This window comes from Micropterus dolomieu, linkage group LG12 (genome assembly GCF_021292245.1).
Source record: "Micropterus dolomieu isolate WLL.071019.BEF.003 ecotype Adirondacks linkage group LG12, ASM2129224v1, whole genome shotgun sequence".
Classification (NCBI taxonomy): domain Eukaryota; kingdom Metazoa; phylum Chordata; class Actinopteri; order Centrarchiformes; family Centrarchidae; genus Micropterus; species Micropterus dolomieu.
This window is the reverse complement of record NC_060161.1, coordinates 17476760-17489901: the sequence shown is the minus strand read 5'-3', so window position 1 is coordinate 17489901 and position 13142 is coordinate 17476760. Positions and strand designations below refer to the sequence as shown.

The 13142-nt window shown below is 41.4% G+C and overlaps 1 protein-coding gene across 8 annotated transcripts in view; it reads left to right on the top strand.

Annotated features, from left to right (window-relative positions):
- LOC123980534 (receptor-type tyrosine-protein phosphatase delta) overlaps window positions 1–13142 on the top strand; it is a 131781-nt gene that overhangs the window by 48750 nt on the left and 69889 nt on the right. For 4 of the 8 annotated variants that reach the window (XM_046064967.1, XM_046064969.1, XM_046064965.1 and 1 more), the window contains exons 3-4: window positions 10811–10956; window positions 12877–13018. In XM_046064967.1, the coding sequence (XP_045920923.1) occupies window positions 10811–10956; window positions 12877–13018 (288 nt within the window). Of the gene's footprint in view, window positions 1–10810; window positions 10960–12876; window positions 13019–13142 lie in introns of all 8 variants that reach the window. The other 4 variants (XM_046064968.1, XM_046064966.1, XM_046064962.1 and 1 more) reach the window with 1 other exon arrangement.

The window sequence follows — 13142 nt, the reverse complement described above, 5'->3', positions numbered from 1 at the left end:
CCCCCCCCCCCCCCCCCCCCCCCCCAACTTTCCTCCCAGGTTGAAAAGGCACAGGGACGTATGGGTTCTGACAATGCTCCTGCACCTGTAGAATGATTAATGACAGGGGACTCGCCTTACATGCTGCAGAGAGGAAATATCTGCTCCAAAAACACACCAAGGAGAACTCTGCTATCAACATAAGTCTTCTGCTGTTTACCGGTACATTACACAAAAATAGTCCCTTTAAGTAAAACTATATGATGCTGATTTTCCAGTAGTATATTCAATTCCCAAATGGTACAACTATCATATAGGAGTCATTTACAATACAAAGTAATATTATAAATCCTGATACAGAATGAGAGAAGAACGGAAGGAGAAAGCTTCTCATAAAGGGATGAATGAGTGGATAACACTGCCATTAGTGCCTCTATCTGATTCAACGAAATGTATGCTGAAGTGGTGACCATGCTTTTCAGATATATAAGCGCTCGCATGACATGTTCAATTTTTCCCCTCACATGCAGATGGCTGCGCAGGTCAAAGCCATTGATGGATGTAGTGTGTTATAATAATTACAAAAAGAAAGAACACTTTATATCCTTGTCTGATATATTCGAATTCTGTACGTTATGATTCAGATAACTGACATTTCATGCCGTTATAATAGGAGCTGCCTCTGCATCAGCTTGACCCTCTTTGTCTCCTTTATATCCTTAAGTGTACTAGATTTCCTAGAATATTCATGAAGTTAACAATGATGCGGCACACTATTTAACCTTTAATCTATGTGAGAAAATGGATGAAGTCATTCCTTACTGAGGACCATACCTTGTGGCAATTTGTGACAATGTCATTGGCTTTTTACTCTCTCTTCCTCGCAGTTTCACTACTCCACATTAAAAGCCAATAGCCCCAGCCATTACTTACAGTTGTGCTTTTAGAATAATTCAGATAACAGTGAAAAGGGCATTTTAGATAGGTCTTTATGCTTTTAAGGGTACATTTCTGTCCCCCAGCTGGCTGATTTACAATCGTAATGACATTCTCCCTTCACAAATACATAAGAGCATTGTCTAGACCCACAATTAAATATATTCTTCTGTACAGTATTCCTATTCACATGCTTATATCTATACACTGTAATGCACACAAAACCCACATTCACCCACCCAGTGGACTAGAGCCCATTACTGCTGGCAAACATTTGCACTTGAGGCCGGCCCTTTTGTGTACCCTCTCGCTCTGTCAACTGAGGCTCAGTTTGGCAAAGGGTGAAAAGGACTAAGAAGAGAAGCGCAACTAACTCCATCAGCCCAAAGGCCACATCTCCGGTCCCCAACAGCCTTGTACCCTAAGGAGGCTTTAGAAATCCAGACCCTGTTTTCACATCTGGCTCTGAGAAAACATGACACAATATTCCATTAAACCACCCATCAAAACACAGTTAGTATAGTCTATATCAACTCAGAAAAGCATTTTTTAATATATACTTCAAAACAACCTCAAGATTCTCATGAAGTCATCAGCGGCTCTGAGTATTTTGCTCCTCTTTGTTTGGTTTCTCTTCCTGTCAGTTGCTTCTCAAATAGCAATTCAAATTGTTATTTGCGGTTCTCTTTACTTACTTTGACAGATTTCCAGCATAAACTCCACCAAACCTCCCCTGTACAAAGTAATGGAGCTATTCTCAAGGTTAAAACAATAGTATTTTGGCTAATAACTATGCAAAAGCAGGATTTCAATGGAAAATTTATACAACTTAAAAAAAAAAAAAAGATGTTTTGGGACCAGCTGTGTCATACTGTAGTGCATTTCCTTTTTTAACAGGTTGATGAACACACCTTGAAAGAGTGTCTGGTAAGACCCACACACTGTAAACAGTGTAAACAGACACATGCACGCAGAGTCGTCCTCTTTACACTTCTACTCATCTCCCGATGAATCATTTCCACACATGAAGAAAGAGCCTTTCAAAAGTGATCTGAAGCCCTTAATTTCACTGGATTATTTTAATGATGTCCCCTGGGGCCTGTTGTTTTTTGCTCCTGGGGTGACATTGCATTTGCTTCCAAGCAAAAAACCCCAGTCTGACCCCGATACCACCCGCCTTCATTTGTTACCCATCTGTAGCTCTTCAAAGACATAGCCACACACACAAGCTCAACTGTTTTCTTCAGGGGTTCGCAATTAACAATTCAAAGACCTCAACTTAGATTTACTGCATGTGGTTTACTTGGAGACATATTAATAATGTGTAGCTCACAAAAACAACCCACTAATACACAGCTAATGTCTTATCCTGCAGTATTGCATGTCACTCATTTAATGTGCAACAAACTAATTAAAAATGTAATAAAAAGTCATAAGCATCTTAGTTTAACTAATTTTGATAATGATATGGTATTTTGACATAAATTATATAAAATACAGCAGCTTAGTGGCAATATTTTGACCACAAACCATCTTTTAATTCTTAGTAATTAATATTTTATGAAATAAACAAGACCAGGGAGCCAGAAATGTGACAAAATAAATTGTGACGTGGCAGCATTATAAGCATTTAATGTACATGCCATGCAAGAAAGGAAGCTGTACAGCTTCAGTCATTAAACAAATGCTATTACTGTAACAGTAGCTGTTAAAGCTAGCATTGAAAATTGTACAATGCCGATCTTACAATACACATTACACTCAGTGTTCGCTAAAAAATTACTGCAATTTTTCTTCCTCTCTTTAACTCTTTTATATGCAATACTCTTCTTCACTGCTGCATAAAATTAGTGGCCTGTGAAAGGTCACTTTGGTCCTTGAGTGACTGTTTGTGGTACCTCCCCTGCATATTCTTTGCCCCAGCTGGTTGCAGAGAACGATGTACAGAGAGAGATTTGCTGTTCGGGGGTTCCTCAGAAACTGCATTTTAACTGCCGTTTCGTATATATTTTTACATTGTCTATTAAATTTAGTCCCAACAGATTAGTGAAAGATTCCCTGAATCTTAGAATGTGAAAACTGGTGGAACGAGATTGGCTGTATGTACAGTAGACGTGGGGCAATTAGAATTAAAGGCCGGCTTATTTTTGGGGGGAAAACGCTTGTTTTCGGTGTAACCTGGTTTGCTGAACTTAGGAACATTCGCAGGATATCTGAGCTGCTGAAAGGAAGCCAGTTGTCATCTTGCAAGATTGCTGGAGCATGAGCTAGTTTGCCTGTAAGCGCCTGAGAAAACACAGTGCAGGGAATGTGTCACTTCTTATGGCCCGACAACTGGCATCCATCGGAAATGGCTTGGCACTACTTATCCATAAAATTAGAGTCTGTTTAAATATACAATGTCGAATCCCTGGAATGATTTGCTACATAATCCATCTCTGCTCCTACGGAGACAAATATGAGGCAAGCTTTTCCGCTCCATGGTTGAGGGCAAAGACAATTATGTGAAGTTTATGCTATAAAGAAATAGCACAGACCCAAGCAGAGTGTAATTCTCTCCTGAATAGAGCCAGTCAAATATGTTGCTTATTTGATTTTCCATTCCACTTTACCCATCCATATCTTTTGATTTCTGCTTCATGTAATGGAAAGCCAGCAGCTTTTGCAGATTGTCATCTGTGCGTGCTGTCACAGTGATACTTTCTTATCAATCTCACATAAAATGTACATGTGTGGTAGAAGCGTCAGAATCCTACACAATCATTATATTGACAGTAAGCTGACATGGCCACAGAATGTTTATCACTTTAGCCATTTTTAACATCTTTTCAAGTCTGTGCAGCCCCGGCATGATAACTACTGGCCATTTTGCTGCAGCACTGCCATTTAATGAATCGTTCCATTGCCTAGTGGATAACAGAATGAACGAATGGCTTTCTGTGTTAGTGGCTGCCACTGCCTATCCTATCAGATAATTAACTTTTTGCAAATAGACTGCGCTGACTACCAAACAGAGTTAAGCCTGCACAATTAGAATTACTTATCTATGTTCTCCCCCCCACAGACATTGGAGGAAAAACAAACAAGACAAACAAATCCAAATTTCATACTTCTTGCTCGACTGTTTTTCCCTCAAATGGTCACACACGAATTGGCCCCCAGATTTGTTAATTCACACACAAATGAACACGTAATGAATCAGGGGGAGCTGAAAATGAAGTCTTTTTGCAATTGAAGCCCCTGGATTATTTTGCACCGGCGTTCGACAACATCAGCCCAGATGTTCAGAATTTCCAACAGGAGGGTCTGGTGTTTTCCACACCTCCTTCCCCCTCCTGTTTGCTTTTTTTTTTTTTTTTTCCTCGGATGGTCTAGCGCCGACAGTGGCGCAATTCAATATTTATATGTTTCCTTCTGTTTGCTTTCTGCCGCACTGGGAGGTGGGCTTTCATGTGTCTGATTTGCCACAGCAGCGATTCAGTTCCAGCTTTGAAAGGGTTGGGGGCCGTTTGAACAAAGCCATCTGTTTGAGTGGGCCGTTTTATTAAGTGACAAACTGGATCCTTCTACCTCGCTAATGTGTCGTGTGTGTGTGTGTGTGTGTTTGTGGGTAGAGGGACAGACACAGGAATAGAGAGAGAGAGAGAGGTAGTGAGGGTGCAATATTTCCTCTGCAAACATTGTAATATACCACAGAAGAGACTACATCACTGATGTAGCTGTCATTGCACAACTGAAAGGTTTTTGCCTTTATGAATCTACAATGATAATTGAATAAGGGAGCCTTTCAGCTTCCATCTTATCCCATGAAACAAAGACTAAGAAGCTCAGCACTGTTCCATAAATAAACCCTTTATATTTTTTTAATGGAACCTTCCCGAATTTTCTCTTGTCCCACACCCCTCAATTTATTAATGTCGGTCTGCTATTTGCGGCTCCATCCAGCAAGAATATTCCAACACCCGTGAGAGTGTGTGCCTGTGCATGCGTGCCCATGTGCATGATAGGTTGTGCTTGTACCTCTGGAGCCTGCCCCCCCCACCCCCGTCTTGTCAGAGAATCTGTCAGTGCATTGAATGTGGGACAAGAGCATTAGCCATTCTTTTTGAAGCTGTTGCTGTTGTCTGTGCAAAAATGCCCTAACTCCTGAGGAGCTATAGCCAGAAGCTCAGACCTTGGATGGCAGAGTAATGAGTAATACACACTGACTTGGGTTAAGAAAGTCCCATTGCAACATGTTTTTTTGCGACTTTAGTCACTGGGCTGAATATTTGGCAAGGACACTGGCAAGTTGTGTATTATAGTGCATGCTGTAGTTTTCCCGCCTTTGAAGCCGTGTTGTAAGTGATGATGTGCATTTATTTATTCACGGGAGACTCTCTGCGGCTTATGAGCCAAATAAGAGATCCTGACCCTATCACAAAATGGACCTGCAGCCCTAGCATCCATATGCAGTCTCAATATTAATGTGTCATTAAGCTGCATTCTTGTATATTCTATTGAATTAGTTTTACATAATGACTGTTGTGAATTTTGCTTGCAGAGCACATTTAGGCAGTTTGGAAGGTGGAGGGGGGGAGGGCAGTGTAGGAGAAGGCTTGTATTATGAACTTCATTATGTGTGACAAGCAGCACAATATTGATGGAAGAGCGGGTCCCCATCATCGCACTGCATTAAAACCTCTGCAGTGAATTAATGTACTATTCCTGATCCAGTAATTAACAATCATTCGGGGGCCATATCCCTTTTCAAGTGATCACTAATTGCAATAAGAATTTCAGTTCCCATTTAAGGAAAGATTACCGATTAGCATGCAATGCGAATCAGCCAACAGTTCTAATTAAGCTCCAATTCCTTTTCTTTCTTTCCCGCCTAGACCCTTTGTGAGCACATACAATGTGGAGTTTGTTTCCTCGGCATTACAAAAGACACATTTTTTATCATAATGCTGCAGATAGAGAGCTGTGTAGTGCCCCAAGAAAATAATTTATTCTTGTGTTTGTTCCATTGATTAGTATGTGTGGTTTATCCCCCCCCCCCCTCTCTCCCTCTCCCTCTCCCTCTCTCTCTCCCTCCATCCCTCCCCGCATTGTTTATCTATGTGTTTCTGTGTCTGCATTACTACTGTCTGTTTTCTTTTTGGCATGGGGTCAGATGTTTCTGAACACTATATAGACAGTTAATTAATCCACAGAGAGGCTTTTGCTTTATAAATAACACATATGCAACTGCAATCACTAACAAACCCACGCCTCTGCACCTTTCTTTATTTAAATACTATTGCTGCAGCGGACTTTCAGAATACTTGCATAAAGTCAAATGCCACATACAATGCATGTGTGACTTTTACCCTCAGCCACCCCTTTCAGTCCAATTTGCACCACTTGCTGCCATTGTGACAATTCATCAATATCGCAGAACTGAAATACTGCAGCTTAAAGATGTCGAAGGAGGTTAATGGCATCTTTAAATGCTCCTTTCTTCCACCCGTATGTCCAAATGGAGCAGGGTATTTGCAGACTGCCACCCAATGTGTTAGGATTAATTATCGCCCTCCACTACCCCACCTCACCCTGCAAGTTAAAGATTCAGAGAGGAAATGGCCCCTTTCATGCAAATGAAATTGAATATGTCAGTCAGTATAATTGTGAAAACCGAGCCGTCTTGGACTGGTGTCGAATAGAGTTTCCAACCGAAAGTGGGTTTATTAATGTTCTTCTCTCCACTCTTTGATTCATGCTCTTTAATGGGTTGGCAGATCAAACTTTAGTCTATGGCGGAGTCCTTGACTTGAAATGTTTTGGCTGTTATGAATGAAACCCAGACTCTATCTATTTGAGAACAGTATTTAAATGCAATGAGTTAAGCCAATATCAAACAAACTTGTAATGAATGCAGATCCGCAAGATGCTCTGAGCCCAGCTATCCTCTAAAGTTCAACATGACGATAGAAAAAAATATTATATCATTAGCTCCAGTCCTCAGTTACACAGTCCACTCAACTTATAGTCTGGCCCTGCAACAGGTACTTGAAGTCCACCCTACACTCACTGCTGAGTGAAAGCTTTTAATGCACTGCTGATTCAACCCAACAAATACCAACGCAGGGATAATATATGCAAGGTCGATTTAGGTACACTGTCTTTTAAAAAGTTTCACTTTCTCTATCATTTCAGCATTTTGTTTTTATGTTCTGCTGTTTATTTTACCCACCATTTCTATTTAAGAGTTAGCTTTTCCCAACTTTTTCAACTAAGAAATCCATTCCCACTCCTGCTACAGGTCTGGTAACATTAGCTTTGTTTTGGACATCTCTGTCTCGGACATATGTAATAGAGCTGTGCTTTGAGATTTATTATCAGGTTTTTCCTTTTCAGATTTGGTCCACAAACACAACTATCAGACCTTAAACATTTACTTTTTTTTAGAAGAGCAAACACTTATTTGGCTAAGTCCCTGAACCAAAATCTATACTTCTTTTGCAAGTTTGCAATTCTAGTAAACTGTTGCATGTGCAACATTTCTGTGGGATACAAGAGAAAACAATTAGCCTTTTTAGGGATAAAAAGATCAAGTGCAACATGACTGCCCGAGTGTGGTGATGACATTTTAGGATAATCACCTTAAAAAGCCTGATTGATTGATCACTGACCACTTCATTTAAAATGGTCATTTTTAAAGACCTCAAAAAGGCCAAAATGATAAGGATAGCATACAGTAGCAGCAACAGTAATACATTTCATGTCCTATGTTTGTACCTCCCACATTGTCAAAGGCTTCCAATTTCCATTTATGTCTATCGATTTAAAAATATATACTTCCAGCCATGAAACAAGCCTGCCCCCTCAGCCCTGTGGACATGGGTGTTCTTAAGGCTTTATGTCAGCCACCAAATTATTAGCATGGCATCAATCCATGAAAAACAGAGCAAGGGGATGCTATGAAGAGCTTCTTCCTTTCCATTGGCGGCAAATGTGAACAAGGTTACATAATGACCTCAAGGGAGTGCAGGCACAGGCCCATGTCGCCAACCTTTTAGCTTGTGACGGGGCTTTACACTTCTCATTTGTTTGCCGGGGACAGCTTAGCACAGGATTAACAGGTGCCTAGCCATGGTATTAATTCATGTAGATCATGGTTACCTCTCAAAGGAGATGCCAACATGCAGCAGAGGTTGTAGGAGCTTTTACTGGATGGCAGCTCTTTCAATTAGATTAATATTATATGAATAAAGGCACTACTATATGCCCAATCATGTTAATTCAGTTTATTTTATTAAAATTAACATGATTACAGGCAAACAATGGGCAAATAAATCTCATTTTCTTACAGAAGCTTTTGTGTAAGGGATGTTTCCAACACAGTCATTTAAATATTAAGGTTCTATGGTAAAAGGGTTCTTTGTGGTGCACGAGTGTTTGTTCATACACCATATTTTTTTAGTTGCTGTCAAGGTGCTAGTCATGCCATTGTTGGGAGAAAACAGAGGTTTCAATCAGCCTCCGTCTACCTGAAGCCATACGAGGAGCCTACTAAAATGGATGTTTGTCGGCGGCAGACCTAAAATGGGGGTATGATGGTGATATCAGCGGCCATGTCTGTGAAAACACCATTACCTCCATGTCACGCCTCAATCACTCCCCATTGTGCAATGACTCTCCCCCCACCCTCTTCCCCTCACCTCCAGCGCTGATCTCCCGTACATGTCCTAGCAGTCCATCACAGCCGGCATAGGGAGACGCACCGAGCCGTAATGGATGGCCCTGGAGCGAAAACAGCCCCAATAGCATATCAATTACCCATCAGCACCCTCTTGGCTGGAGGCCAGCGTACACCACACCCCAGCCAAGTCAATGAGATAAGGTGCAAATGCAGATATAATGCTGCTTTTTGCCGTGTACAAATTACACAGTGTCAACTCTGCTGCCCACCTGTCAGATCTGTCAGCAGACGAATGAGAGAGAGAGGTTCTGAGAAGTGTATGCGTGCGTATGTGTGTGTGTGCAGTGCACACAGGGCCGTGTGCATGTCATGAGGCAATCAGGTGATTTCCCAGACTCATTTGCTCAGTGGAAGCCCAGCTGCTCGCCTGTTTATCTGTTCACCCTTTTGATTGCTGACCACACATCTTATGTCACTTCTCCACAAATCCTGCAGGTTAATTTGTCCCTCGCTCGCAGTGCCGCTGCAGCCGCCGCCGCTGGGCAGTACAATCGGGAAGGGTGAAATCAGTCCGCACCCAGGCACGCGCACAATCACACATTCTCACACACGGATGAGGTGATTCAGATGGTTGGCATTACCGCAGCTGTGTGGCCCCTAATGGCCTGCTGAAGTGATTGATAAAAGGCAAACAGTTGCTCCACAGGGGGACAGATGGAGCTACACCCCCCACTGAAGCTGGCACTCAAGCTTCACAGGAAAATACTAAGGGGGTCTGACTTAGCACTATGACATTATTGCTTTTGAAATTAGCCTTGATCATCATGATAAAGCTGGGATGTAAATCTCACAATCAGAATCTCATCAGGAAGAGACGTGTTCCTTTGATTACTAATCACTTTCCTGCGCTTTGATTTTTTTGGCGGGTTGTAATAGAAACGTCAGCTCATGAGCAGGAACTGATTTGACCTGGAGGAGGGGAAAAAAATAGGAGAAACAGAACTCAATTCTTGGATCAGAGAATTGCCGTCGTTGCTGACAAAAACTGAATGATTTTACTTGGCAAACTAATTCTAAAAAATCAAACTGCAAGAACAGGATTGAAGCCCTCTTCGCTGCTGTGGAGATCAGAGCCCGAGCAAATTGGATTGTACAATGTTGTAAAACCACCACAGTGGATGGGAACGTCCATGCCATGCCCACACAAAGCAAACACTGTTCCATGCTGCTATTCTCTCACCTCCACTCCGCTGCATTTTTAGTATTTTTATGCCTTTACACTTGACTTGTTGCGCTGAATTGAGGGACCAATTAGGAGCAACAGAACGCTCACATTGCCAATAAGAGCATTGCGAGGACCTTATCAGGTGCGTGTTTCATTTGCGCGGTGCGTACCCACCGTTCCGATTGGTGGTTTTCGAGAGATTAGAGTTGTCTGCTACTGAACCGATAGACAAGCTTCTATTTCTCTGCAACAGTTTGGAAAACGTTACCCCACCCCCCCACCCCCCTCAGTCTTACTCACAACTTAAACACCTCATTACATATTACAAAGGGTTAAAAATTATTGTGATTTCTTTTGTAGGCTGTGTTGTCAACAAAATAATTCCTATGTGAACAGTTTCTAAAACATAGTATACATTTGTTATTATACACTAGTATAACAAATTACTGAATTTGTTTTGTGACAGTATCACATAATGACAATAATAATACTTTTTACTGCCGCAGAGGGAAGAGGCAATCGTTTTGACAGAAGTTTGCAGCCTTGAGACAATTGCTACTCTTCAGTCTAAATAACTGACATCCAAACCCAAATGTCTTGCCACAGTTCAGAGCAAGTATATTATCATTTGTATTTATATTATCGTATTTATTTTCTCCAGTGGCTGGTCTTAACCTGCTTTCCCTCCCTAAACAGTATTTCAGAGTTACATAGAAATACTTTCAGGGTCAAGATAAAATGCTTTACACACTCTGCTTCAAAGACCTCTGTCCTTTTACTGATCTCAACAACTGATCATCTGTTTCCACTTGCACAGTAAAGTCAGTGAAATCTCTCGTCTCGACCTCCAAAGACAATCTTCTTAACAGCCACATGCTGAAATCTGCAACTTTGTTGCTCTCCAGTGTTTACAGCTTGATAATAGAGATGAATTGCTCTGTCTGCGACACTTAGCATGCTCACTAACTATTTTTGTTATCTTTTGTTCTATTTCTGTCTCTCTCCAGCACCACCAAAGTTTTTAAGAACCCCCAATGACCAAACAGGCGTGCAAGGAGGCGTGGCATCCTTCATCTGCCAAGCTACAGGAGATCCACGGCCGAAGATTGTGTGGAACAAGAAGGGGAAGAAAGTCAGCAACCAGAGATTTGAGGTATTAGGTCTATTGTTCTGATGTAAAATGCTCGACAAAACTGGAATGCTTCAGCACCGCTTTTGGCTCTGCTCGCACATAATCCATTGCACCAATGCCCCGCTCTCTTGCTTTTCGCCTTGACTTGCCACCACGCATTAGCAGGCTCTAATAACCATGCTGGCCAGGCTTTTAAACATGCTTAAGTTTTAATGAGCAAGTATACAAAAGATCTGGAGACAGATTTGTAATTAAATAAAAGACAAAAAAAGACAAATTGGATAGAAAAAAACAACAACTTGTGGTGTGACCCAGATACCCACATTTGCATCACACCACTTTGCCAGCTTGATGCAAAGTGAAAGGGGGAAGTAGCTCTTTCACTTCAAACTATCCTCTTGCTTTGTGGCATCTTCATCTAAATGCATGTCCTACCCTCCTTATTTTGGCTGAAGCTTTGATTTCTGGTCAGCTTTAATCTGCACTTGGGCTCAATACCCATGAGAAATAACACATCGTCGCAGAACACTGATAAGATTTCTATTAATTTCTGTGTCAGTCCTAAGGACTATCATGGTGTCACTTTTTTCACCCCATCTCAGCTCTAGATGCCATATTTGCTACTGCACAGCAGCAATGGCTTAACGGAGCTTTGAGACCTCTTCCCGCCCCTTCTTTCGCGTCTCATGGCCACAGAAATTTAATCTTATCAGAGTTCATCGCGTTTGCATCACACGTTGTGGTGAATGCTAACACACCAGTTTCCATTCCCTTGTTGCCTCAGAGGGCTTGCTGGCTGCCCATTCAATCATGCACTGCCCCCTCATCTTCTAACAAAAACCCATTTCCTTTCAGAAGTCTCACAACTTCCTTTCTACTTCACTCATTTTGCTTTGACTAAGAAAGGAGGCTGTTTTTTTCTTTAACCATCACATGCTGTCAGCTTGAATGCCATCACAGCTGTACTGCTTGGCCAATGAAATGTTGAAGTGTATTGTTAACTAACACATGCATAGATATAATGTGAACGTAAAAAATGTTCAAAGGCCTCTGTGTGTCTCTATGAGAGTGTGTGTGTGTGTGTGTGTGTATGTATAACGTCGAGGTCTCAGGCCTATTTTTATTTAAAGCTACCTCTATGCTTAAAAGAGATTGAGTTATGGCACAGGGCTTTCTAAAATAAGTGAGTATACAACATGTAGCATGCAAAAAAATAGCTGAATAAGCTACAACAAACACCTGTTTGTGAGCATTTTATGTGTCGTTCGTCCAATACAGTCGGTCCTGTCTTTTGTACCACTACCTCACCTCATGGTACAACTGTCCGTAACCGTTTATCAAGCCACTTTTAACTGTTTGTGCTTGTTTCTGTCCCATTGACACAAATCCAGTGTGATGCATTTCTCAAGGGATAGAATGTTAACTTTAAGAGTGGGACACATTTCGATTTAAATTTTACCCTACAACGCGATATCCGAGCAAACATTTTCTGACCAAGAAAACCTTCCCCATTCTTAAAGTTAGTCAGCTGCATTGATTATTTTATTAGTGCACAAAGTTAAAATATGCATCAGATCAAGCTTATATACTAAAAGACAGCACGTCTGAACACATAACAAATTGCTCTAGTACATACTTACAACAAAAAAGCTTGCAAATCTTTCTAAAAATCATATATGCTCAGCATCTACATATTATCTATAAGCATTCTAATATTCATGTAGAGTACATAACCACAAAATCTGCACAAAATCACTAGGGTTCAATGTTAGATAGACAGTAGCTTTCGTTTCTGTCATAGGAAGCACATTGTGTCAGTCACCATCAGTGTTGTTAGCCAAATGTCCTTGACAGTGTTGTTTTTGTTTCCCTGCGGAAGGTCCATCACCCATTGTGAACCAAAAAATCTCCTGTAACATATCCTGTCTCTCGCACCTGCAGGTGATTGAGTTCGACGACGGCTCTGGTTCAGTGCTAAGAATTCAGCCATTGCGCACGCCCCGAGACGAAGCCATATACGAATGCGTCGCCTCCAACAGTGTTGGAGAGACGAGCGCTACCACCAGACTCACTGTTTTACGTGGTAGGTCCTTCCCAACAACCCCAAAAGAAAAACACACACACACAAACACACACACACACACACCACTAATATGCCCTTTGCTCCCAGCTAACTCAGGTAAGATTGCATTTACTTGTTTTATGTC